At 37.2% G+C, this 25,986-nt stretch overlaps 1 protein-coding gene across 1 annotated transcript in view; it reads left to right on the forward strand.

Annotated features, from left to right (window-relative positions):
- The window catches only part of HSF5 (heat shock transcription factor 5), a gene marked incomplete at both ends in the record, with an annotated part of 45,276 nt that extends 22,567 nt beyond the window's left edge, over positions 1-22,709 (forward strand). The window contains one exon of the mRNA XM_080826905.1: positions 22,639-22,709. Coding sequence (XP_080683031.1) covers positions 22,639-22,709 — 71 coding nt within the window. The remainder of the gene's footprint in view (positions 1-22,638) is intronic.
- Positions 22,710-25,986: the final 3,277 nt, after the last annotated feature.

Consider the following 25,986-nt stretch of genomic DNA (forward strand, 5'->3'; position numbering starts at 1 on the left):
TAAGGATTATTGTGCTCTAGAATACTAGAATTAGAACCATGGTATGGAATTAATATATGAATGACAGTTTTTTTTTCTGAGTCTTCATTTTTTATTCATAATTATGTTATACTTACCACATTGCTTTTTTATGTAACTAATTCTAACTCTCTGTGTTTTCTTAATTGTCCTTGAAAAGTGTGTAAAAGTTATTTTCTTAGTATTGCATGTATGTATTTTTCTACTATTGCAAATTTGAGCTTTCCAAGAGATAGAACATATTAAGTAAAAGCAAAGGAAAGTAAGTTATTTAACTTGCAGATGGCAAGGATGAAGAGTGACTTAACAGCTGCTTCAAGTGCCAAAGACTTTATCATTATTAATGTACTTATTTTCTTACTAACAGAATGTAGGACAGGAGGGGATATGCTCAAACTGTGGCAGAAAAGAATTAGATGGTCATTAATGACATTATCCCAAGCACATTATAAAGATAGTATGAAATATGACTTTTTATCAGTGGTATTGTTTTTCTTGTCGTTTGTAGGAATCCAGAATTAATGATTGTTTTAGGCACATAGAGTTGTTTCCTTTTTTTTTTTTTTTTTTTTTTTTTAAAGATTTTATTTATTTATTTGTCAGAGAGAGAGAGAGAGAGAGAGAGCGAGAGTGAGCACAGGCAGACAGAGTGGCAGAGGGAGAAGCAGGCTCCCTGCGGAGCAAGGAGCCTGATGTGGGACTCGATCCCAGCACGCTGGGATCATGACCTGAGCCGAAGGCAGCCGCCCAACCAACTGAGCCACCCAGGCGTCCCGAGTTGTTTCCTTTTTTTAAATTTAAGATTTAATTTATTTATTTGACAGAGAGAGAAATCACAAGTAGGTAGAGAGGCAGGCAGAGAAAGAGCGGGAAGCAGGCTCCCTGCTGAGCAGAGAGCCCGAGGTGGGGCTCGATCCCAGGACACTAAAACCATGACCTGAAGGGAAGGCAGAGGCCCAACCTACTGAGCCACCCAGGTGCCCCCATAGAGTTGTTTCTACTATTTTATTTATTTATTTATTTATTTATTTATTTATTTATTTTTAGAGAGAGTGAGAGGGAGTGCATGTGGGTAGTGGTAGGAGGGACAGAAAGAGAAGAGGAGAATTTTTTAAAAAGATTTATTTATTTTAGGGGGAGGCTCAGTCATTAAGCATCTGCCTTTGGCTCAGTTCATGATCCCAGAGTCCTGGGATCAAGCCCTGCATTGGGCTCCCTGCTCAGCAGGAAGTATGCTTCTTCTTTTCCCACTCCCCCTGCTTGTGTTCCCTCTCTTGTTGTGTCTCTCTCTGTCAAATAAATAAATAAGATCTTTTAAAAAATTATTTATTTTAAAGGGCAAGGGAGCATGAGCAAGAGGGACAGAGGGAGAGGGAGAGTCTCAAGCAGACTCCCTGCTGGGCACAGAATCCAACACGGGGCTCCATTTCACCACCCCAAGATCATGACCTGAGCAGAAACCAGGAGTCAGACACTTAACTGACTTCTCCAGCCATGTACACCAGAGGGAGAGAATCTTAAGCATGCTCTATGCTCAGCATGGAGCCTGGTGCAGGGCTCAATCTCATGATCCTGAGATCATGACCTGAGCCAAAATCAAGAGTTAGACACTCAACCTACTGAGGCACCTAGGTGCCCCTGTTCTCCTGTTCCCAAGGCAATTGGACAAAACCATTTTTAAAGAAAACAGTAACATCTAATAAAACATGTTTCTTTATATGATTCAAAAACAAGTCATCAGAGTCTCCAGTGGCCAACTTTAATATTCTCACATTGTATGCATGACAGAAGCATGCAATTCAGGTAGCATTAATCAGGTCGGACAATCATTTTAGCCTATAAAAATTGAAAAATATTGAGAACTTCTCTGAGAAATTCTCCAAAAGGTAAACTGATAGTGATATGATCAAGATCTTACTCAGACTCATAGGGTTCTTTCTGCAAAACACTTTTTAGATGAAAGTGTTTTAGTTTTAGTGTTTCTGCAAAACACTTTTTAGATCACTCATCTTATTTATTAAACTTAGCTTGTATAGTCACTTTTATTTGAATATATGGTCCAATCCATGATGAAACATTAAAATTTCTCACCATTGAAAATGTTAAATACAACAGCATAGACTGAAGGCAGTTTAGAAAAGGAGGAACTAATATTTGCTGTGTACCCATTTTTATGCCATAAAAAACATTGAATGTGATATTGTCATCATTTTAAAGATTGGGAAGATTAGGCTTGGAGAGGATAAGTAACCTGTTTGCAAAGAGAAACGAATAAGGTCACACATTTATTAATGTAACTAATATTCTACTCATAATCACTCTGCTGATTGATCCTTGGATACCTAAAAGTATTTAAGTTTCATGTAGTCCCACTTGTTTTTTGGGTGGGGGTTTGTTTGTTTGTTTGTTTGTTTGTTGTTTGCTCTTGTTGTCTGTGTTTTTGGTGTCCTATGCAAGAAGTCATTGCCAAGTCCAATATCATGAAGTCTTTTCCTCTATGTTTCCTTCTAGGAGTTTTATAGTTTAGGTCTTAAACTTAGGCCTTTAGCCCATTTTGAGTTAATTTTTGAATATGATGTAAGATAAGGGTGCAACTCCATTTTTTTGCATGTGGATATAGTTTTCCTACACCATTTGTTGAAAAGATTGTCCTTTCCCCATTGAGTGGTCTTAGCATCTTAGTGGAAGACCATCTGACTGTATAAGTGAGCATTTGTTTCTGGCCTCTCTATTCTAGACCATTGGTCTGTTTTTATGTCTTTATGCTAGTACCATGGGATCTGTTTAACCTCTCAATTCTGCCCTTGTACAAAACCAGCCATAGACAATACATAGGTGAATGGTTGTGGTGGTGTTCCAGTAAAGCTGTATTTACAAAAACAGGTGCTAGGCCCAATTTTACCCAGAGGTCATAATTTGCCAACACTTGAATTAAACTAACAGCTTCTTTCTGAACAACAATGGAAACCAGAAAAGGATAAAGTCACGTTTTTTACTATAAGGAAAGAAAATGGCAATCCTAGAAGTCTTTACCCAGTTAAAAAAAAAATCCTTCAAGAATGAAGGCAAGATGATGAAAACATTTTTAGATAAACACAAAATTGAGAGCATGTGCCACAACAGATCAGCACTAAAGGAACTTCTACAGGGTGTTCTTCAGGCAGGAGGAGACTGTGGTAAAGGTATTGATTAGTATGGGCTTTGATGAATCAAGAGTACATACTGTAGCTTTTAAGGTAATCACCAACAAAATAGAAATAATCCAAAGGAAGGCAGGAAGGGGGAAAAAGAGAAGGAAAATAACACAAAGAACAAATAATAAAATGGTGGATCCAGATTTCACCAGTGCAATGATTATATGTAAATGGTCTTAAAAATTTTAATTCAAAGGCAGAAATTGCTAGAATGTATAAAAGAGCAAACTCCTACAATAGGCTGGCTATAGGAGACATGTAGCTTGAAAGTAAGTGGATGGGAAAAGATATAACATGCAAAAAGGAAGTATGAAAGACTGCAATGGTTACTTTTAAATATTGATAAAACAGACTTTAAGACAGAGCATTATAAAGGGTCTGTGTCATAATGGTGAACAGTTCATCATGGAAGCATATCAATTATAAATGTATTTTTGTGTATAAATGTATTTTATGTATTCATATATTTGTGTAAAATATATGAAGTAAAAATTAACAAAAGGAGAAATAGGCAATTCCTCAATATAGTAGTATATATTTTTAAAGGTTTATTTATTTTAGAGAGATCATATGCACATACATGTGGAGGGAGGGACAGGGAGAGAATCTTCAAACAGACACCCTGCTAGGCGTGGAGCCCAGTCTGATGATCCATGAGATCATGACCTGAGCCAAAATCAGGAGTTGGATGCTCAACTGACTGAGCCACCCAGACTTCCCTAGAGTAGGATATTTTAACATACTATCTAAGTAATTGATAGAATAACTAGACAAAATATTAGTAAAGACATAGGACATCTCAACAACATAATCAGCCATCTTGATCTAATTGGCATTTATAGAACACTGCATCCCAAAACTACAGAATATGTATTATTTTCAAGTGCACATGGTACATTCACCAAGATAGGTTATATATTGGGCCATAAAACAAGTCTCAATAAATTTACAAGAATTAAAATCATACTAAGTGTATTCTCTGAATACAACAGAATTAAATTAGAATCAGTGATAATTGGGTGTCTGGGTGGCACAGTCAGTTAAGTGTCTGACTCTTGGTTTTAGCTCAGGTTGTGATCTTGGGGTCTTGAGATCGAGCCCTGCGTCAGGCTCTGCACTCAGTGCAGAGTCTGCTTGAGATTCTCTCTCCCCCTTCCCTCTCCTGCTCATGCTTTCTCTCTCTCTCTCTAAGATGAATAAATCTATCTTAAAAAGAAATCACTGACAATGAAGTAACGAGGAAGACTTCCAGTATCTGGAAATACAATGATATACTTCTAAATAATTCATAACTCAAAGACAAAATCTCAAGAAAAATTAGAAAATATTTGGAATTGAGTGATAATGAAAACACATCAGTTTGTGAGATGCATTTAAACAATGTTAGCATGAAATATGTAGCTTTGTTATTATTTTTCATTTTTATTTTTTAAAGATTTATTTATTTTAAAGAGAGAGAGAGTGCATATATGAGTGGGGCCAGAGGCAGGGCTTGATCTTACAACCCATGAGACCATAACCCATGAGATCATGACCTGAGCCAAAACCAAGGGCTGGATGCTTAAGTGACTGAGCCACCCATGTGCCCTAAAATGTGTAGCTTTAAATGGTAGTATTAGAAAAGAAGTAAGATCTAAAATCAATGACCTGAAGTATTGCTATAAGAAGCTAGAAAAAAAAAAAAAGGAAAGTAAACCAAAGTAAACATGAGGAAGGAAATACTAAAAATAAGAATAGAAATCAGTGAAATAGAAAATAGTTGAGAAAATTAACAAATATAAAACTGACTCTTTGAAAAGATCAACAAAATTGGCAAAACTCTAGCTAAACTGATCAAGAAAAAAGAAAACCCAAATCATAACTATCAAAAATGAAAAAGAGATATCCACCTCAGAATTTATGGATATTGAAAGGATAACAAGAGAATACAGGGGACAGTCTTATATTAATTTACAACACAGTTAAATATTTTGAAAAATACAGCTTAACAGAATTCACCCAAGAGCCAGGCGAATAGCCCTATATCTATTAAAGAAGTTGAACTGGTTATCAAAGACTTTTCTTAAAGTAAGAATCCTCATGAAAATAGATGTAAAAATCATTAACAAAATATTAGCAGATTGAGTCTAACAATATTTAAAAAGGATAATACTCCACAACCAAATAGAGTTTGTCTCAGGAATGCAAGGCTTGATTGATTTTCAAATGTTAAACAATGTTACTTGTTATATTACAGAATAAAGGAGAAAAACTTTCTGATGATCTCAATAGATGCAGGGAATGCACTTGAAAAAATTCAGTACTTGTTCACAGTAAAACCCTCAACAAAGTAGGAATAGTGGAAAATTTCTCAAACTGATAAATAACATCTCTAAAATATGTATAATAAAGATCATGGTTAATGGTGAGAGACTACTATATACGTTAGAGACTGGGAACAAGGCAAGGATACCCACTTTCACCACTTGTAATACAGTATTGTCCTGGTGGGCCTACCATTGCAATAGGCAAGAAAAAGAAATAAAAGGCATAAAGATTGAAAAGAAAGAAGTAAAAGTATTTGCAGATGGTATGATTGCTCATCTGAAAAAAATCTAGGGAATCTACAAAGCAACTGCTAGAACAAATAAATGAATTTAGCAAGGTTGTAGGACATAAGATTGGTACACAAAAATCAATTGTATTTCTCCAACCTAGCAGCACACAATTGGAAAATGAAATAAAAACAATAAGACCAAAATCATAAGATACCTAGAAATAAGTTGAACAAAAGATGTCCAAGGCCTCTACATTGAAAGAAATTAAAGAAGACATAAATGGAAAGATATGCCATATTCATGGATAAGAAGATCCAATTTTCTTAAAGTGAGGATTCTTTCCAAATTCATCTGTGAACTCAGTGCAATCCCAATCAAAATTCCAGTGGACTTTTTTTTTTAATTACAACCTGATTCTAAAATTTAAAAGGAAATGCAAAGATCAGAGAATTACCAAAGTAATCTTCAAAAACAAAAGGTTAGAGGAGATTTTACTGATTTCAAGACTTAACAGAAAGCTATAATAATTAAAATAGTTTGATATTTGTAAAAAGATAGGCATATAGATGAATGATGCAAGAGTCCAGAAATAGATCCATACATATGTGGTCAATTGATTTTTAACTGTGGTGCCAAGGCAATGTAGTGGAGAAAGGAAAAGTCTTTTCAACAAAAATTAGCATTGACCCATACCTCACACCTTAAATAAAAATTAACTTAAAATGAATTACAGACCTAAATATTAAACTCAAACATATAAAACTTCTTGGAAAAAAAAAAGAGGAAAAGCTTTGCTACTTTGGAGTGGACAAAGTGGTCTTGGAACACAAAAAGTCTGATTAATAAAGAAAAAATTGATAAATTGGATTTCATCAAAATATTAAACTTTTGCTCCTTGAGAGGCACCATTAAGAAAATGAAAAGGCAACCCAGAGTCTAAGAGAAAATATTGACAACACACATGTCAAAACAAAGAACATACTTAGAATGTAAAAAGAACTCTTTTTTTTTAAAAAAAGATTTTATTTATTTATTTGACAGACAGAGATCACAAGTAGGCAGAGAGGCAGACAGAGAGAGAGAGAGAAGCAGGCTTCTGCTGGGCAGAGAGCCCGACATGGGGCTAGATCTCAGGACCCTGAGATCATGACCTGAGCCGAAGGCAGAGGCCCAACCCACTGAGCCACCCAGGCGCCCCTCTAAAAAGAACTCTCATGATGCAACTCAAAAATGGGGGAATGTATGAACAGACGTTTCACAAAAGATATACAAGTGGCCAATAAGCACATGAAGAAATGTAACATGTTTAATCATTAGGAAAGTCAGATTAAAACTATAATGAGATATCACTACATACCCGTTAGAATGCCTAAAATTTTTAAAGAAAAAAACATGACAATGCTAAGTGTTGATGAGACAGCTAGAACTGTTCACATATTGCTAGTGGGAATTAAATAGTGTAACCATTTTTGGAAACCATTTGGCATTTTCTTAAGAATATAATTAAAGATACACTCACCACAACTTATGAATTACATATAAATTACAGTATATCCATACAACAGCAGAATACTACTCAGCAATAAAAAGGAACACATTATTGTTATATACAAATCATTATGTTGATGTGGTCCTTGGGGAATATACATTTCTTTTCTTCATTTTTTTTTATGATGGCATTTATTTTTTTATTTTTTTATTATTTTTTTTACTATTAACATACTATTTTTATTCATATCAGCTAATATTTTTCCCTTTACTTTATTTTTTTTTATTTTAATAAACATATAATGTATTTTTATCCCCAGGGGTACAGGTCTGTGAATCGCCAGGTTTACACATTTCATAGCACTCATCATAGCACATACCCTCCCCAGTGTCCCATTTCCCCACCACCCTCTCCCGTCCCCCCTCCCCCCAGCAACCCTCAGTCTGTTTTTTGAGATTGAGTCTTTTATGGTTTGTCTCCCTCCCAATCCCATCTTTTCATTTTTTCTTTTCCTACTTCCCCCCAACTCCCCCACATTGCATCTCCACTTCCTCATATCAAAGAGATCATATGATAGTTGTCTTTCTCTGATTGACTTATTTCGCTAAGCATGATACCCTCTAGTTCCATCCACATCGTCACAAATGGCAAGATTTCATGTCTTTTGATGGCTGCATAGTATTCCATTGTGTATATATACCACATCTTCTTTATCCATTCATCTGTTGATGGACATCTAGGTTCTTTCCACAGTTTGGCTATTGTGGACATTGCTGCTATAAACATTCGGGTGCACGTGCCCCTTCAGAGCACCACGTTTGTATCTTTAGGATATATACCCAGTAGTGCAATTGCTGGGTCATAGGGTAGCTCTATTTTCAGTTTTTTGAGGAACCTCCACACTGTTTTCCAGAGTGGTTGCACCAGCTTGCATTCCCACCAGCAGTGTAGGAGGGTCCCCTTCACTTTTTTTTTTTAACATTTTATTTTTTAAAGTAATCTCTATACCCAATGTGGGGCTCGAACTCACAACCCTAAGATCAAGAGGCATCTGCTCTACAGACTGAGCAAGCCAAATACCTCTGGAATATACATTTCTATGGAACAATCCAGTTTTTGCTGCCTCCTTTTTGCTAGAGTGGATCTAAAAGGTCGTAGGATTACTTTAGAGGCTGAACAGTCACACATCATACAAGCAGGCCAGGCTTGTTACTTATCTGGCATTTCAATTCTTTTTATTTTTTTAAATTTTTTTAATTTTTTAAAAGATTTTATTTATTTGACAGAGATCATAAGTAGGCAGAGAGGTAGGCAGAGAGAGAGGGGGAAGCAGGCTCCCTGCTCAGCGGGGAGCCTGATGTGGGGCTCGATCCCAGAACCCTGAGATCATGACCTGAGCCGAAGGCAGAGGCTTCAACCCAATGAGCCACCCAGGCGCCCCTGGCATTTCAATTCTTTAAAAAAAAAAAAAAAAAGACTACTGCTTTGTTTGCTTTTGGTCATTCCAGATGTGAGTTATAACAGGGATCTCATTTAGGTAGTTTTTAAGCCTGACAAGTCTGGAATTTGATTTACTGTCTATACTTTGCCCATCCCTTTCATTCAACCTAATGGAACCTGTATTGAGATCATCTAAAAGAATGGGTTTTGTTGGAAAGATAACATCCTTAATCTGATCTTTGCCACAGAGCTCTCTCCCGTTGTCTATCAGTAGCACTTGAGAAAAGCTTGAGGACCTCTTACCACTATTTCAGGTTGGGGTAATGAAGCAATGGGTTGCATAATCCAAATTATTGAACTCTAGACAATAAGTTATCAACCACAGGCAGAGAATTATTCCCTTCCATCTCTGCTTGTTCTCCGGCTACCTCTAGCCCAAGTTCATCTCTTATTTTAGGGCTTTGCTGAATGTGTCAAGAAACAGCGAGCACACGGTAAATTTTGTCAGCCTTTCCCCCTGTGGTTGCATGCTCTCTTGGTGTGTGGTCTGCCTTCCAGGGCTATCACAGCAATACTTTCATCAGATGTTGTGATATGGATTACAAAGATCATCGGCATTCTAACCTGCTGTGTCTTAATTACTTGCTGTCTGACTACTAAGCCAATACCGTGTATTTTAATTTGAATAATAGCAGCACTCCACTTCTAGATTCCAAATTCCGTGTTAGCCCACATGTAAGGCTACTGTAACAAACAGAACAAAAAAAACCAGTAGCTTAAACAATTCAGAAGCTTGTTGTTCTCAGTCTGATACAGTCTGAGAATAAGCTGTCAAGAGCTGATGTGGCACTCTCTCTGGTACCCCTTAGGTATTGCGTGGTTAAAAACAGCTCACCACTCTATCAGTATGTCAGCCAGCATCCTGCTATAAATATCCTTTCCTTTTATGAGCATAATCATCGCTTCTGCTCACACCAGTTTGACTAGAACTTAGTCACACGCTCAAACTGGCTGCAGGGAAGCTTGGAAATGTAGTCTTTAGCTAGGGACCACCTGCCCGTTTAAACACCACCATGATTTTTAAGGGAAGAATACATATCAGGAAATAACTAGAAGTCTCTTTTGTATGGACTAAGAAAATATTTACAACAAAATATAAAACATTGTATTAGTAATACATAAAAGCTTCTACAAACCAATAAGAAAAAGGCAACCCAATAAAAGTAAATAAAATGATACTAATGATGTGCTTGTCAGAAGAAACACAATGACCAATATGCATATAGAATGATGTTGAACCCCTCAGAGAAATCAGTAGAGAAATGTAAATTAAATCAGCCAAAAAGTTGTTTGTGGGTTTTTTTTTGGCAGTTTGATTGGCAAAACTTAAGCTGTTACTAATATCCAGGTTTGATAAAATTTTAGGAGAAAAGGAACCTCTCCTATACTGTAACTGGAATGTAAATTTGTATAGCCTTTTGGAGGGCTTAGTCATTATCTGTAAATAATTAAAATGCTCATATGCTTTGATTTAAGAATTCCACTCTTAGGAATCTCTCCTACAGAGTTCACTATTGTGTCATTTATGATAGCAAAAATTTGGAAAAAGCACAAATGCCTGACAAGAGGAACCTAGATATGAAAAATTAATGTTATGAAATGCTATGCAACCACTTAAGAATATAAAATAACTTGATATGTTGTTACTTGAAAAGATAGTAAGTGTTCATGATAAGTTAAGTGGATGAAGCAAGTTTTGTAGCACAGTATGTCTGGGACAGCCTCCTTTCTAGAAAGAAAAAGTATATACTATATAATTATAGAAAAAATATGGACGTATATGATAAAACTGATTGATATAACAGTGGTTACCCCTGGGAAAGTAGAATTAGAAGTGTAGAAAGGTACTTTTTTACCTTTCAGTTTCTGTATGAGTATACACAATGGTGGGATTATGGGAAATTTTCACTCCCTTTTTGTATTTTTCTAGATTTTTTAAATTAAACAGAAAAAATATTTAAAAGTGTTTAAATATTTTAAAGTGTTCCTATAGTATAAGTATAAAAGCATTAAAATAATAGGGATGGGAAATTTTAAGACTATTTTTAAAAAATATTTATATTCCCTTTTTCCTTAGGATTTATTTATTTGAGAGAGAGAGAAAGCATGCTGTGGGAGGGGCAGAGGAAGGGGGAAAGAGAAGCATAAGCAGACTCTATGCTGAGGGCTGAGCCTGATGTGGGGCTTGATTGCATGACCCTGAGATCATGACCTGAGTTGAAACCAAGAGTTGGACGCTAAACTGACTACACCATGAGGCGCCCCTACATCCCAGTTATTAATTTGACTTTGGAGGTTTAGATATGATTGATTCAAGCTAACCTTATCCTACACCTAAAATGCTTTTCCAAGATTTTATGGAATTTCTAGGGCTTACAGTGGTATTTAAAATTTCTGTTTGTTTAATTTCAATTCATCCATTTCCCACCTCTTACAACTCTTCTCTGCTGTCTTCTCCATGCTGTAACCAGATGTAGAACTTAGCCCTCTTCCTTTGATTTCTACCTTCCCCTGGGCCTTTATATTAGGCATTTGTATGTGTTCAGTACTTTTCTGAAGGATGGTGGAAAGGGTTTGCATTTAGAATACTGCCAATAATTTTAAATGGAATGTTGTCCATCTTTCTTTTTATTTTTAAAATTTTTTTAAAGATTTTATTTATTTGAGAGAGAGAGAGAGAGAGAGAGAGAGAGCATGTGAGCAAGTGGGGTAAGGAGCAGAGGGACAAGCAAACTCTGCACTGAGCTTGGAGTATGACGAGTACAATGAGTCTCACGACCCTAAGATCATGACCTGAGCTGAAATCAAGAGTTGGTTGCTTAACCGACCAAGCCACCCAGGTACCCCTCCATCTTTCTTTTTAAAAGGCCTTCAGTGGGGCGCCTGGGTGGCTCAGTGGGTTGCCTGGGTGGCTCAATGGGTTAAGCCTCTGCCTTCGGCTCAGTTCATGATCTCAGGGTCCTGGGATCAAGTCCTATATTGGGCTCTCAGCTCAGCAGGGAGCCTGCTTCCCCCGTTCTCTCTCTCTGCCTGTCTCTCTGCCTACTTGTGATCTCTCTCTGTCAAACAAATAAATAAAATCATAAAAAAAAAAAAAGGCCTTCAGTCACTTTACCGCTTTCTCACCTTTCCTTGTCACTAACCACTATGGCCTTTGCCTTGTGGTCTTTCCTTGTACTGGCGCTATACCTTCTCTTCTCTGTTTCTTTTTTTTTTTTTCTTACTTAAGGAGAGAAGTTAAGCATTTCATCTATTTCCTAATGTCTTTGAGGCCTTATCTTCTCCACCCAAAACAACCTGACAAGATATAATCTCTACAAAGACAGTTACCTCCCCATGAGGAATTCTGGTACCTGCTGTTAAAATAATAGTTTCATCTCTTTCACTATTATGGTTATAAGTGTAACTGTTAAGTAATTAATACATTAATTACCCTTATTAACTCTTCATGTTGGGGTTTTTTTTTTCCCCCTAAGTAAAATCTTATCCTTTGGTCAGTGGTGTTGACAGCTGAGTTTTAATTGACCTTAACTTCCCGCTGGGAAATAGAAAAGTTGTGACATATTGGCATTATTAGGACATCTGATCACATTTCCATTTTATTAGGGGCAAAGAGTAAATAACTTATATTTGAACTAGAACCTCTTTGCTAAAAAGTTAGCTTTTGTAATGAGAATGCATACATAAATACAATTCATGAAGTATAAAATTATTCTACTTTGATAGATGTTAACCTAATGGTCCATGAAATAGCTGTATACATGGCTATATATAGGGTTCTGTGGGATTAGAAGACTGTAATCAAAGTCCGTGTAAGATTTATATACTATATACTCAAGGCAGTATGGCATCGTTGACAGGAAGAAGGCTTTTGGTTTTAGAAAAATCTATATTAAAATTAAAACCTAAATTAAATAAAAATTCTTTAAAATTTTTTTTAAAAATTTATTATTTATTTTGAGAGAGAGCATGAGTGAGGGGGAGGGGCAGAGGGAAAGGGAAAAGCAGACTCCGTGCTGAGCAGGGAGGCTGATGCGGGGCTCCATCCCAGGACCCTGGGATCATGACCTGAGCCGCAGGCAGACATTTAATTGACTGAGCCACCAGGCACTCCTAAATAAAAATTCTAAATTAAAATCTGGAAGTATTTACCATGGTAATCTTGTACATAATTGCCTTACTGAGCCTCGGTTACATCACCTATAAAATGAAGATAATGATAATGTAAAACATAACCAGCCTGGTATAGTGCCTAGTACATAGTAACTAGTTAGTACATGGTAGCAATGAAATTTGAGCAATAATTGTCATTTTCAGGGGCGCCTGGGTGGCTTAGTGGGTTGAGGCTTCTGTCTCCGGCTCAGGTCATGATCCCAGGGTCCTGGGTTCGAGCCCTGCATCAGGCTCTCTGCTCAGCAGGGGGCCTGCTTCCTCCGCTCTCTCTGCCTATTTGTGATCTCTGTCTGTCAAATAAATAAATAAAACCTTAAAAAATAATTATCATTTTCATAATCCTATCATTATGTTTATTACTGTTAAATACCTTTCAAACGACTAATGTCACTTCAAATTCATGTGGGTTTTCAGTGTTGCCAGCATCCTGTATTTCCGTAGTATACTCTCCATTTTCCAAAGCCATATCATCTACCATGTCATCTCTGCTCTCACTTCTAACACCCTCCTCTTTTCATTCCTAGTTGTAACCTTGTTTCTTACTGAGAAAATAGAAGCCACTACAAGAGAACTTTCATATTTTCCCACCAACAAATCTATCAGTCTACCTCCAGTTGTAACGCTATGGTCTGCCTTTCCTCTTGTTACCATGGAAGAGGGCCTGTCCTTCCATTCATGTACAGAATCCCATGTACTTATGGACTTAGCACTTACAGTCATCCCCCTTTACTCTTCAATAATCACTTTTTACCATTTATGTAAGATAATTCCCATCAGCATACAAACATGCCATCGTAAGTTCTATGATAAAAAGAAATTATTTCACCTTTCCTTCATTCATATCTCCATCCAGCTTTTACTCCATTTTTGTGTTTCCCTTAGAGAGAAGCTCCTTAAACATATCCTTTCCTTACCCAGGTTTTCATTCCTGTTACTCAGTTGAAACTGCTCTTGTCAAGGTTTACGTTGACTGTGAAGTTGCCAGGTTCTCAGTCCCCACTTTCCTGGACCTCTGCGGCATTTGAACACACCACTTCACACTTCCTGAAGTACTTCCTTCGCTCGGCTTCTGCAGTATCACCTGTTCCTGGTTTTCCTTCACCAGCACCTGCGCTAGTCACTCCGTAGTTTCTTTTACTGAATCTTCTTTATTTTTCCTGACTTTTAATTATTGATGAGTCCCAAAGCTCAATTCTTGGACCTCTTTTCTTCTCTTTCAGTTCCTAGGTAATCCCAACCAGTCTCATTGCTTTTATTTTCACCTTTATAGTGATGACTCCTAAATTTATATCTTAAGCCTCAATCTTCTCTGAACTCCAGACCTGCATACCTTATTGCCTATGCTACATCTTTGTTTGGATGTCCCTTAGGTGTTCCAAACTTAGAATATTCCATCCTTTCCCCAATTTTACTTATTTTAGGAAATAATACTTCTAGTCACCTCTAGTCAGCCAAAAATCTTGACTCTTTTCTCTCACATCCAACACATCATCAAATTCTAACAGCTTAATATCAGCGGAGACCCAGAATCCGACCATTTCTCATCACCCTCGCATACTCTCACCACAGTCCGAGCACTACCATCTCTTGCCTCGATGATTGCAGTAGCTTCTTAACCAGTCTTCCTGCTCTGTTGTTGGCCCCTAAAACCTTTTCTTCACACAGCAGAGTCATCCTTTTAAAAATGTTAATCATTTCCTTGTTTAAATTTTTCCAATGGTTTTCCATCACTTTTAGAATAAAATCTAAAAATCCTTATTATGGTCTGCAAGATGCTGAATGATTTAGCTCCTGGCAACTGCTCTGACTTCATCTTCTACCACTTTGGTCCCGCTCATCTATTCCAGCCACAACAGTCTCTTCTCTAGTCTTTGAGCAAACCAAGCACATTCTTGCCTTCACACTTGCTGTTCACCTGGATCTTTACATGGCTTGCTCCTTTATCTCATTCAGTTCTCCACTCAAATGCCAGCTCATCATAGATATCTTCCTGACCGTGTTCTCTGAAATAGCACCCTATTGCCCATGTCCTGCCCTCCCTCAATCTCTATTCTTTATCCCTTTTTGTTTTTCTTTGGTAGGACTTATCACTACTTGACATCCTCTATTGATTATTTTTCTCCCCTCTTGATGGTTAGTTCCATGAGGGCTAGGACTTTGTTTTGTTCGTTGCTATATCCTCAGCAACGAGAGGTTAGCTGTGGCACTCAGTGTTTGTTGAGTGAATGAATTGCTTTTTCCCCCACTCTTACTGATCTACTTTTTTAAAAAAATGCTTGGAAAAAAAGCAATCTTTAAAAAAAATGGTGGTAAAATAGATATAAGCTACATTTTACCATCTTAACCATTTTTTAAAAAAAGATCGTACTTGTTTATTTGACAGAGAGACAGCGAGAGAGGGAACACAAGCGGGAGTGGGAGAGGGAGAAGCCGGCTTCCCACTGAGCAGGAAACCCGATGAGGGGCCCGATCCCAGGACGATGGGGATCATGACCTGAGCTGAAGGCAGACGCTTAACAACTGAGCCACCCAGGCACCGCATCTTAACCATTTTTAACCATATAGTTCAGTGGCGTTAAGTACATTCAAAGATAAGTTTTGAACATGTCGAACCACCCCTCAGGTTTCTTTTAACAAATATTTACTGAACAACTGCCTTGGGCTTGGTACAATGCTAGGTGCGATAGGGACACACGAGTAGTGTCCCCCACAGTTTTATTCTTCTGGAACCAAGAACTAGAAATGTTTTACTAAGATGCCATTTCATATCTTGTCATTATGCTCTGACTTTTTAAAAATATTTTTTACATTTTTAAATTTTTTAATAATTTTTTATTTTTTATTAACATATAATATATTATTAGCCCCAGGAGTACAGGTCTGTGAATCTCCAGGTTTACACAATTCACAGCACTCACCATGGCACATACCTTCCCCAATGTCCATAACCCAACCACCCTCTCTCTAGCCCCCTCCCCCCGGCAACCCTCAGTTTATTTTGTGAGATTAAGGGTCTCTTATGGTTTGTCTCCCTCCTGATCCCATCTTGTTTCATTTATTCCTTTAATACCCCCCAGCCCCCCCCACGTTGCCTCTCAACTTCCTCATATCAGGGAGATCATATGATAATTGTCTTTTTCTGATTGACTTATTTCACTAATGCTCTGACATTTAAAACTGAGGTATGTTTGGCTGTGGATTTTACTTTTTGTAGCCATTTTCTGCTTTCTCTGACAGGGAAATTGGGTCATTTCACATTAATAGGAAAATACACATTTTTAGATAAAATTCACAAAACATAAAATTAACCATTTTGAAGTGCAAAGCTCAATGACAGTATATTCACAGTGTTGTGCAACCTGTACCTCTATCTAGTTCCCAAACATTTTTATCATTCCAAAAGAAAACCTCATATTCATTAGGCAGTTATTTCTACTGCCTCCTCCTCCATTCCCTTGGCAGCTACCAATCTGTGTTCTGTCTCTATAGATTTATCTCTTCTGTGATATTTCATATAAGTGAAATCATGCAATATGTGACTTTTTGTGTCTGACTTATTACACTTAGCATAATGTTTTCAAGGTTCATCGACATTGTAGCATTTGTATCAGAATTTTCTTTTTATGGTGAAATAATAGTACATTGTATGTATATACCACAATTCACTTGTCCATTCATCTGCTGATGAACATTTGAGCTGTTTCTACCTTTTGGCTATTGTGAATAGTGCTGCTGTGAACATATGTGTACATGTATTTGAGTATTTGTTTACAAGTCTTTTGGGTATACACAGAGGAGTGGAATTGCTGGATCATATGGTAATTCTGCATTTAACTATTGGCCAAACTATTTTCCATAACAGCTGCACCATTTTACATTCCCTACAGCAATGTGCAAGTGTTCCTGTTTTTCCATATCCTCATTAACACTTACTATTTTCCTATTATTATTATTGTTTTATATATATGTTTTATATATATATATGTATATGTATATATATGTATATGTATATATATATATCCTAGCAATCCTAGTAATCTTTATTTTACTCATTGTGGTTTTGATTACATTTCCCTAATGTTTAGTGATGTTGAACATCTCTTCACATGCTTGTTGGCCATTTGTATATTTTCTTTGAAGAAAAGATAACTTTTTTACAACTATTATAAAAATATTCTATTTGATGAAATATTCTGTTTTGGTTAACTCTCTCAATTATGCCCCTAGTGAGTGCTACAAGTCCGTAAACTGTGACCTGTGAACCGAGTCTAGCACACTGCCTGTTTTTATATGGCCTGCAAGCTAAGCATAGCTGGAGGAAAATCAAAAGAAGAATATTTCATGTCACATAAAAATGATATGAAATTCCAGGTTCAATATCTATAATAAAAAAAAGTTTAGTTGGAACACACAGCCACACCCATTCATTTATGTTTTGTCTGTGACTTCTTTTACACTACAGCAGCAGAGTCAGATAGTTGTAATTGAGGCCATATAGCCCCCAAAGCTTAAGATATTAATATACTATCTGGTTCTTTACAGAAAAAGTTGGCCTACTCTGTCTTCTTCTATTCAGGTTGCTATAACAGAAACACTATAGAGTGGCTAGCTTATAAATAACAGAGATTTATTTCTCACAGTTCTGGAGGCTGAGAAGCCTGAGATCAAGGCACAGTAAATTCAATGTCTGGTGAGAACATGCCCTCTGGTTCATAGATGGCCATCTTCCTGCTATCTCTCATGTGGCAGAAGGGATGAGGGAGTTCTCTGGGATCTCTTTTACAAGGGCATTAATATCATTCATAAAGTTCCACTCTCATGACCTAGTGACCTCCAGAAATTCCAGCTTTCTAACACCACCACATCGGGGTTAGCTTTCAACCTATGAATTTCAGGGAGATAAACATTCAGTCTATTGCAATCTATATTAGAAAGTCGTTGTTCTTAGCTTCTGATCCTTGATGACCAGAGAAGCCCTTAAGAGATAAGGAGGTACGTCTGAGGAGGGCTCAAAATTGACTAATGTTTAGTTTAGTTCTCAGAGATGACCAAATGTTTTAAATTTTGATACTAAACTCCAAGATTAAAGTAATAATGATAGGAACCAAATGTGAAATTCCTAAAGTATCACTTAAATTTCAACTGTCACTATCATTATGAGTATCTCCCCTCAATAGGGTTTCAACTTTCACAGTGTATTATTTATGATAAAAATAAAGAAATTTCATGAAATCACTTCGAAAGACTCCTTTCCCTCCAAATTCTGAAATACTATGATTCTAACATTAACTGTTGGACTATCATTATATTGTTCAATATCCCATTGAACAGGGCATCCTATATTCCAGAACTTCTCAGTGCCCTTCTGTAACTGAATTATTTTGAAAATGTGATGCGTCTGCCTGGCTTAAGTAGGAGCATCTTCTCATGCTTCAAGCTTTCTTTGAATTTCTTTCAAATAAGAGACTTCAAGTTGATTAAGTATCCAGATTATATTGATTTTAATAGATGTGTGTTTTGTGAGAAGGAGATTGCCAATCACAATCATTGCCATGCTGTGTGTAGACTTTTGAGCACATATTAACTTAAGGAAATGCTCAGTCATACTCCTCCAATTTCTGTAATGCTATCACCCTAAACTAGATATACCCAAATATTAATCTTATGGTAAAATCTATACTCATTTCTGTTTTGATGGGGTATTTACTTTCTGGTTAAGGGAAAGTGAATGTTTACAAGCAGAGTTCTAGTCATTCCTAAAGAAAGGACTTCCCATTTTGTAGCTGTTGGATTATGGATGAGACTTCATTAAGACAATAATCCCCAAACCCTAGAGGGTGCTCTCAGTAGGAATTAACATTCCCAAACAAGTAGATGCAATGCTCTTCTCCCTCAAGGCCTTTCAGCTCTCAAACCAACTGAGCTACAGTAATCCCCAAATACTTACCTTCTCGGATGAGTACGCAAGCTTCTCTTTCTAAATGAAGTCATATAAACGTCCAGTAGCACCCAGCTAGTCTATGTCTTTTTGTATTTTTATTGGTCTCTATACTCTTAACTCCTTAACCAGCAGCTTTGTTAATGGAGGAAGCTCACTTTGATAAAACTACTATGTTTTGATTCCCGTTATTGGAAGCCACGTGCCAAATGCTAATTTAAAGCCAATCGTGAAGGGTAAGAGGGTTTGTTGTACACACTCATTTACATAACTCATTCTGAGGCTGTTACAGAGCCACCTGGGCTATTGCGTGGTTTTTTTTTTTTTTTTTAAGATTTTACTTATATATTTGACAGTGAGAGATAGAGCACAAGTAAGCAGAGCAGTAGGCAGAGGGAGAGGGAGAAGCAGGCTCCCTACTGAGCAGAGAGCCTGATGCGGGGCTGAATCCCAGGACCCTGGGATCATGACCTGAGTGGAAGGCAGATGCTTAACCAACTGAGCCACCCAGGTGCCCCTGGGCTATTGCTTTTTCAAGCATGTCTGTCTGTGATGTGTTCTTGTCCATGATTTGAACCTATCAATATGATAAAATCTTAAAAAAAACAGAAAGGGTTTTTTTTTTTTTTTAAAGATTTTATTTATTTATTTGACAGACACAAGTAGGCAGAGAGAGGCAGGCAGAGAGAGAGGAGGAAGCAGGCTCCCTGCTGAGCAGAGAGCCCGATGCGGGGCTCGATCCCAGGACCCTGGGATCATGACCTGAGCCAAAGGCAGAGGCTTTAACCACTGAGCCACCCAGGCGCCCCCAGAAAGGGTTTTTTGCTGCTGTTCTTCAGTCTGCCTCCCCATGTGAAATCTGTAGTGGCTTTGCTAGCCTTTTATTTTTTTTTAAATTTTATTTATTTATTTGACAGAGAGAGAGAGATCACAAGTAGGCAGAGAGGCAGGCAGAGGGAGAGGGAGAAGCAGGCTTCCTTGCTGAGAAGGGAGCCTGATGAGGGGCTTGATCCCAGGACCCTGAGATCATGACCTGAGCTGAAGGCAGACACATAATGACTTGCCACCCAGGTGCCCAGTGGTTTTACTAGCCTTTACCTTAAATATGTTCTTTAACCATATGGCCTGTCCTTCTTCTGATATGGAGCTGAGGTGTTTAGAGAATGTTCATTGTTAGGTATTATTCTTACATCTTTTGGGCAGCTTTTAGAGATCCTGATGCCTAGGTAGCACTCTGCACCAATTAAAGCAGAATGTTGTGGTAGGAACCATAGGCATCAGTATTTTTTAAAAGATCCCCAGGTGATTCCAGTGTGCCACAAGGTTGAGAAACCACTGGCTTTAGTTATTAACCATTTGGTAGTAGAGTTTCTTGCTCCTGGTAGGAGTTTACTCCTCAGGATCAATTAAGTGACCTGATAATAATGCACCTTAACTATTTGAAAAAAAGATGTTATATAAATATGAGACTGGTTTTTATTGTTATATAAACTGAAAAGGAGCACTGTTTTATGGTAAAATATACATAACATGAAATTTAGCGTGTTAAACATTTTGTACACTTCAGTCGCATGAAGTGCATTCCCGTTGTTGCACTACCATCACCACCATCCATCTCCAGAGTTTTTATCATCTTCTTAAACTGAAACTGTGTCCATTTAGTAACTACCATAATAGCCTACAGCCTGTGGCAGCCACCATGCCACTTTTTGTCTCTACAAATTTGACGGCTCTGGGTACTCGTACAGTGGAATTATACAGTATTTGTCTTTTTGTGACTGACTTATTTGAATTAGTGTAATATCTTCAAGACTCAACTGTGTTTTAGCATGTGTCAGAATTTCCTGATTTTTTAAGGCTAATTAATACTCCACTGTATGGGGGCGCCTGGGTGGCTCAGTGGGTTAAAGCCTCTGCCTTCGGCTCAGGTCACCATCCCAGGGTCCTGGGATCGAGCCCCACATTGGGCTGTCTGCTCAGCGGGGAGCCTGCTTCCTCCTCTCTCTCTGCCTGCCTCTCTGCCTACTTGTGATCTCTGTCTGTCCAAATAAAAAGTTTAAAAATAATTTATTAAAAAAAATACTCCACTGTATATATATACCACATTTTGTTTATCCACTCATCTGTCCTTGGACACTTGGATTGCTTCCATCTTTTGATTATTGTGAATAATGTTGTTATGATCATGGATGCACAAGAAGTGAATTTTAAGTGATAAGACGCTCATCTGGGTAAATTGCTCTTTTTTTATTTTATTTTATTTTATTTATTTATTTGAGAAAGAGAAAGGCAGTGAGAGAAAGCAGGGGTGGAGAGTAGAGGGGGACCAGCAGACTTCCTGCTGAGCAGGGAGCCCAATGTGGGGCTTGATCCTAGGACCCTGGGATCATAACCTGAGCCAAAGGCAGATGCTTAACCTGTTCAACAAGTGAACAGGTGCCCCAGATCACTTGTTCTTTATGGATAGGTTGTAGTGTTGTTCAACAGATGAGTTCACCTACTCCTAGTGACTGGTTTGCCTTTTACAAAATATGGCAAAAGTAGTTACTATTCCTTATGCTTTCTGGATTTTCTCAAATATGATAGTAGAATTATTTTATTGAATTAGGTCTCTTGCCTACTCTGTTGGTCAATCCCCACAAAAGCTGTGTTCTAGAAATATAATGATAAAAGTCTGTGTCTAGAATTAAATCAAGAACTCATGCTGTATAGTTTAGTTTAATTCCGAAGGGCTACTACAGCAATATTGTAAGCTTCAAAACAAACCTAAAAGGGTTCCCTGGTCTAGAAGTTATAAAGCAGAAGTGTGTATGTTGCTCTAGAAGCTGTAAACTAATTAGCTTGAGTCTAGAAGCCACATTAGGGTCTTTTTACTTGTGCCCGTGTTAGGTCCTTTAGCTCTACTTCTATACATGATCTTAGTTTTTTGTCTTGCAAAATCTACTACCTGAGCTAAGAGTTCACTTTTTAGTTCTTTCCATTCTTTTTTTTTTTTTTTTTGAGATTTGTTTACTTATTTTAGGAGGGATGGGGCAATGGGAGAGGGAGAGAGGAGAGAGGAGAGAGAGGAGGGAGAGAGAAACCCAAGCAGGCTGCACTGAGCTTAGAGCCAGAGGCGGGGCCCTGAGGTGGCGACCCATCACAGATCGCAACCTGAACCAAAATAAGAGTTGAATGCTTAACCGAGTGCGCCACCTAGGTGCCCACCATTCTTGGTGAACCAACCCTCCTTGTCTCTTACTTCCATGAAGGGTATGTTTCTTTTTTACAGAGAGTTCAGATGGCTTTTTCTACAGGAGAGCAGCTGTGTTGTCAGTAAGTGGAAATTTTATGGAGTCAATCAACTTTGGAAAAACAGTGATTACTTATTTTAACATTGTATTTCTGAAGACATGACTTTTTCATATTCCCACAAGCCACCCACCCACTCATTGTTATAATATCAAAGAAATGAATTTTTGTCTGTGTATATTTCACTTTGATCCCTTTGACACCTTTCCTTAAATTTTCACTTAAAAGGCAGTTGAAATGAAAAGAGGCAGCTACATCACTGAAAAGATAAAAACTGTACACTTTGTTGGTCTCATTGGGTTAACAACTGGGCTGCGTCTGTGTGCTCTAAAGGTATAAGGAATGACCAAAAACTGAGAATCTGATGGGATAGTATAATTTTAGATCCAATTCTACATTTAAACAAGAGCAACTTGTTCTTCTTGTCTGAAGACTTACCTATCGAGCTCTACAGTCCAAGAGGCTAAGAGTGAGTAAACAAACCTTCTTTCTTTCTAGATCTTCATCTGCTGGTGGATGTGGCCTGCAAGCAGGAGCACTTTCCAAAGGAGGAAGAATTAAAAGAGTGAGGAACGGATGACAAATGTGACATTGTGCACTAGCTGTAGCTGGAGGCAGACTAGCCTTGCACATGACACACTGTTGGGATTTTTTCAGTTCTGTTAAGGAAAAAAAAAGTATTTTTGTTTTGTTAATTGAGAATTTTGTTAATTGAGAATTGGAACTTTGGTATTTACTACAGCTGTTTCAGATTATTTACCTTGACAAACTACTAAACATCAAGCAGCCTTTTTTTTTTTTTCTTTTTGCTGCCCAGATCCCTTTCAAATGAAAAGTCCTGGCCTTCTGTTACAGTCCAGAAGCATCTAAAAGCTGCCGCATCTGTGTGCTGGAGAATCATCTGTGTGTGTGCTGCTTTGCTGTCTTGCCGCTCTCAAACTGTAGTCAGCACAACGCCAGTGGGGAGCTCAGTCTATCTGTCTCAAGTAACAGTGTGATCCTTCTAGAGGAGATTGTGTGAGAAACAAAGGCATGTGAGGTCACCAAGATCACAGGTCTAAATGGGTCAGGAATTCCGGGGAAGAAACTCTGAGAAAGAGCTAATTTTCTAAGTGATTAACCAGGAAATGCTCTTACTTCCTAACCCAGCATTCTGTTTCAAAAGCAAGGCATCCGGACTTGGACCATCCATCACACTTAACAGCCCCTGATTCTTTTATATTAATGGGAGCATTCTTCTATTTTCATATCTTTCTTTAATTTTAATGATACATTATCATAAATGGTAAGAAGGTTTTGTTGTATATCACTTATTTAAGTGTCTTCTAAAGAAAACTATTTGTTTATTATATTTATAAATGCTGGTAGATTTAAAAGTTTTAAAGCTTTGTATTTTTATTAATATTGCAGGATAGAAGGATAAAGGATGCATGTGTAAGATATTTATTTTGAAGGGGAAAATGTGTGAACAAAAACAGAGATTTAACGCTGTTTTTTTGCATTAGCTTTTTATATTAAGTACATATAAATTCTCATCTATATGAGATCTTGTGTGCAAATTTTGGGAAAAACTGATTAGTAGTCATTTAACAGAAACTGTATACCTCTGACATTCTTAATACTTTATGTCTGGTTTAAGCTTCTGAGAGAATTTTAGATAGTGGGATAGACCGTAACATTTTTATTTTATCCCCTCTGTAGGATTCTAAATTCAAATAGTAGGACTGTGGGACCGGTTTTTAGGAGAGGTATCTTGGGTATCCACTTTGTGTGGTTGATCCCTCACTTGCTCATCCAATGACAGCAAGAAACTTTCTGATTTTAAAGTCTTTTAAACTGGCTAGAACTTCCTTATCGGATTCTGTTTCAGTTGTCCTAATAAGAATTGCAGGAACAAAAGGAAAGCCTAGGAATATGAAAGTAATTAAAAAGAAAAGGCACTTTGTGATATGACATAAATACTATGCTACTCTTCATGGGTGTAACAATTCATTTCTTAATTGCATTGCACCTTCCCAATGATGTCAAACCATAGAAATGTTACAGAGATAGTAGTTTTTCAAAAAAGGATGAGTTCTGTATTGGTATGCAGTGACTCAGTTTAGATATGAAAGTAGATTCTAAAAAGTGACCTGTTTGGTCCATCTGATTAGACTAGTTGATGTCCATGTGATGGGCATTTACTCATCTTTATTAGCAAGGTTTAAAAGATGAACAAATTATCAAGACTCCTCCATCTTTTGGCCTGACTTTGTATTTTGGCAGAGTATGTGAAGAGGAGACCCAATTTCCAAATGAAGGAACTTTGCCTTTTCTCTGTCATGTTGAGAAGCTGATAAACTTCCCTTAATATGCCTTTTTAGCTTTGTGTATGTTGAAAGAAATAATATCTTTTGAGGAACATGTGTCAAGCAGAAACCTTGGCATGGATTTGGTTTCAGTGGTTTAAAGCTTAATTAATGAAATACCTTTATCAGCTTCCCAAACTTTTTTATATATGAATACAACAGACCAAGGAGCTGGATCTCCTGCTCTGCTCACATGCCTGCCACCTATCAACTAAAGCTATCATCACTGACTTGGGGAAAATGGCAAAAGATAAAATAAAATCTTTGTGTGAATTAGCCAGTAGGGTCTGACACATATGAACAAGGTTTCTGACTAGCACCTCAGTATTTCAGCACCTTAAGCACGATAAATTTCAATCAGTCAACAATAAAGTGAGTATTTCAACTGGATTTGTCTTGCTTGTTTTTACTGTTTTATTGGTGATCAGTAGAAACCTCAGTCGTCTTAGCAAAATTTAAAAAAGAATGTATTCTGTTTTTCAAAGAATCTGACTTTAAATAAAAAGTGTCAGGGTTTTTTTTTTCCCATTTGCAATTGAATAGCGAATGAATCTTTCAAATGCCCTTAGGGATATGGACAATTCTTGGACATGTTTATAAAAACCTGTTTTTTTTTAGGAAAAGGATGAATAGTCTTCAGTAACTTTAGACAATCCAGATGTGGAAATAGATCCTGAAGGATGATCTTTCTCATGGGTAAGATTAGGTGGTTGATGTCAGTGAGATGCGCATTTCATTACCACAGTAATGACATCTTTATGACATCTCTGTGAAAGTTGTGGTATATCAACCCCTGAGGGATAAGCCAGAGAATAATTTCTCTTGCTTGTCAATTCTAGTGACCTACTAAACACAATATATCAGTGCAATAAACTACACAGGGCTGTTTGGTTTGATCCTGAGTATCTCACGGGATACCCAGGTTCATAATACATATTAGCATCATTCCTAGATCATGCAATTTCCTCGAGAGAGGGAAACCACATCTATTTTTATTTTCCTTCTTTTAACTAAGTGTGTATATTAACTCTTTGGTTTGTTTAGGTCTCTTAACTCCTTTGCAAGTTTCAAGCAGGAACAGGTGAGGCAAAGTCCATTGGTAGGAGATGTTTTTGCATCTATTAAATATATAGTAATGTATATTTTGCATTATTTATGCTATACTATTACACAATATACATAAAATAAAAAATATAAAACCATAGAAGTTTTTTAAAAATTTGTTTGAAAAGAGCTGTAAGGTCTGTAGTTACATTGTGTTCTTAAGGGGAACGTGCTAAATTAAGAATTTATTTTAGAGCTTATTTCTCAGCTGTATGTCAATTATTAGGCCAAAAATGCCAAAATTATTCCCATAAACCTTTTTAAGGGAAAAAACGTTCAAGGTAAAGAAAGCACTCATACTTTTTTGCTCTAGAGGTATTATGTCAGCTCAAAGTTTTATAACCAACTTACAGTGCAATTATTGTTAGCCACATTTTACAGATGATCAATTTAT

The sequence above is a fragment of the Martes martes genome, assembly GCF_963455335.1.
Source record: "Martes martes genome assembly, chromosome: 16".
NCBI classification, from domain to species: Eukaryota; Metazoa; Chordata; class Mammalia; order Carnivora; family Mustelidae; genus Martes; species Martes martes.